This window comes from Colobus angolensis, unplaced genomic scaffold (genome assembly GCF_000951035.1).
Source record: "Colobus angolensis palliatus isolate OR3802 unplaced genomic scaffold, Cang.pa_1.0 Scaffold106, whole genome shotgun sequence".
In the NCBI taxonomy this organism is placed as follows: Eukaryota; Metazoa; Chordata; class Mammalia; order Primates; family Cercopithecidae; genus Colobus; species Colobus angolensis.
Window position 1 is genome coordinate 3,639,257 of NW_012111586.1, and position 2,190 is coordinate 3,641,446.

The 2,190-nt window shown below is 45.0% G+C and overlaps 1 protein-coding gene across 1 annotated transcript in view; it reads right to left on the reverse strand.

The window, feature by feature from the left end:
• PRDX1 (peroxiredoxin 1) overlaps positions 1–2,190 on the reverse strand; it is an 11,894-nt gene that overhangs the window by 2,976 nt on the left and 6,728 nt on the right. The window contains exons 3-4 of the mRNA XM_011947183.1: positions 1,372–1,534; positions 1,008–1,138 (exon numbers count right to left, since the gene is read on the reverse strand). Of these exons, the coding sequence (XP_011802573.1) occupies positions 1,008–1,138; positions 1,372–1,534 (294 nt within the window). The remainder of the gene's footprint in view (positions 1–1,007; positions 1,139–1,371; positions 1,535–2,190) is intronic.

Below are 2,190 nucleotides of genomic sequence, written 5' to 3' on the forward strand. Positions count from 1 at the left end.
ATATAGTGTTTAGCATTCATAGGCTCTTAAATGGTGCCTATTTAAGAAGCTGTACATGTTCCAGTGGGATCGGAAGCAGAAGAGACCAACAGAGTCTGAAGAAGCAAGCTTCTGAGTCATGAAAGCTTGTGTTCGGGAGACTAACCTATATGTAGGTTCCTAGGAAAGTCCAGTTAAAGGGCCTACTTTGCCACTGCCCGCTCCTTCTTAATGCTGAACCTCATCTCCCACAAGGGGGCAGTCTCAGCAGGTGTCAGCTGAGCCATGTGTTATCTGTCCAGGCTAACTGCCCACACATCCTTCTGAAAAGGGTACCTCCTGGTTATCAGTGCTCACTGATCCCTATATAATCACTCTTACAGGGATTAAAAAGTAATCCCTGTAAAAAGATTACTTGGCGCTAGCCAAACTAGCACCTTTGGGTCTTCCCAAACGTACACCACTAATCCAGACTCTAGTAACTTCATTTTCTTTAAATCACAAGATCAGAGCTAAAATGGGCCTTAGAAAGCTAGTCTGGGCTGGGTGCGATGGCTCATGGGAGGTGGAGGTTGCAGTGAGCCAAGACTGCGCCACTGGGCAACAGAGCAAGACTCTGTCTTGCTAAAAATAAATAAATAAATAAATACAAATATGAACTATATGGATTAACCTCTTCTCTCAACAAAGTTATTTTTAAAATGGCATGCTTCATATCTAGATGTGATTCCCAACCATTTTGTTTTGCCCTAATATATCTGTGAGATCATCCTACATTAAGTTAGATCTTTAGGAGTGACTGATTCTAAATGAGCAGAGCAGAAGAGAGGAGTATGTACGCTTCAAATAAAAAGTCTTTATATTCTCCTTCCCAAGCTTTTCCATTACCCTCACCCTCACACACTGTAATTCAGGGGCTTCAATATCTTGAAGAGAAATACCCCTTTTCTTATTTGGTAGCTTCTGTTCCTACTATCTTTCCCATTCTACCACCACTCTGTTGTCCTTTTATCAGACAGATGGCTTACCTTCCCCATGTTTGTCAGTGAACTGGAAGGCCTGAACTAGTCTCAAAGTCTCATCCACAGAGCGGCCGACAGGGAGGTCATTTACAGTGATCTGCCGAAGAATACCCTTATCATCAATGATAAAGAGACCCCTGGGAAAAGAGATGAAAGGAAAAGCAATACAGGTTTAGAGCTGTGCTTTGTTAGAATACAAAAGCTTGAAGTCTTAAGGAAATGGACTGGTCTCCACATTCGTACTGGCCTGGCCTTAGTGAGAAGGCCCCTGCATAAAGGAATGAAATGATGGAGTCTCTACAGATCAGGGCTCTAGATTTCTCCAAATAAAAGGCTTTCAGCCAACTGGATACTTGTCCTGATGACATACCTGAATGAGATGCCTTCATCAGCCTTTAAGACCCCATAATCCTGAGCAATGGTGCGCTTCGGGTCTGATACCAAAGGAATGTTCATGGGTCCCAGTCCTCCTTGTTTCTTAGGTGTGTTGATCCTACAGCAAAAGGCAAACACAGTTACATGCAAACTCTTGACTTAACTGTACCTATTCCTCTTTCCCCCTTTCCCATATTCCTAATCTAACTTTCCAAAAAAACTGTTATTTTCCTTTTCCAGCAATAAAGTGAATGCTGAGAATAGTTAAGGTAGGTTACTAGGGCACACTCAACTGCAACTGAAGCTGCTGCTTCTCTGCTGCCAGGTCATGAGAGCAGTAAGAGAAAGTCAGACTTTGCACTTCTTCCATGAGAAGCCAATACTTGAAAGTCTATTGCCAAAGCTTCCCAGCTGCTGTTTTAAAAGTTCACATGCGGCCAGGCGCGGTTGCTCAAGCCTGTAATCCCAGCACTTTGGGAGGCCGAGGTGGGCAGATCATGAGGTCAGGAGATCGAGACCACCTTGGCTAACACGGTGAAACCCCATGTCTACTAAAATAACAAAAAATTAGCCGGGCGTGGTGGCAGGCGCCTGTAGTCCCAGCTACTTGGGAGGCTGAGGCAGGAGAATGGCGTGAACCCAGTAAGTGGAGCTTGCAGTGAGCCGAGATCGCACCACTGCACTCTAGCCTGGGCAACAGAGCAAGACTGTCTCAAAAAAAAAAAAAGTTCACATGCCAGCCAGGCGCAGTGGCTCACGCCTGTAATCCCAGCACTTTGGGAGGCCAAGGTGGGCAGATCATGAGGTCAGGAGA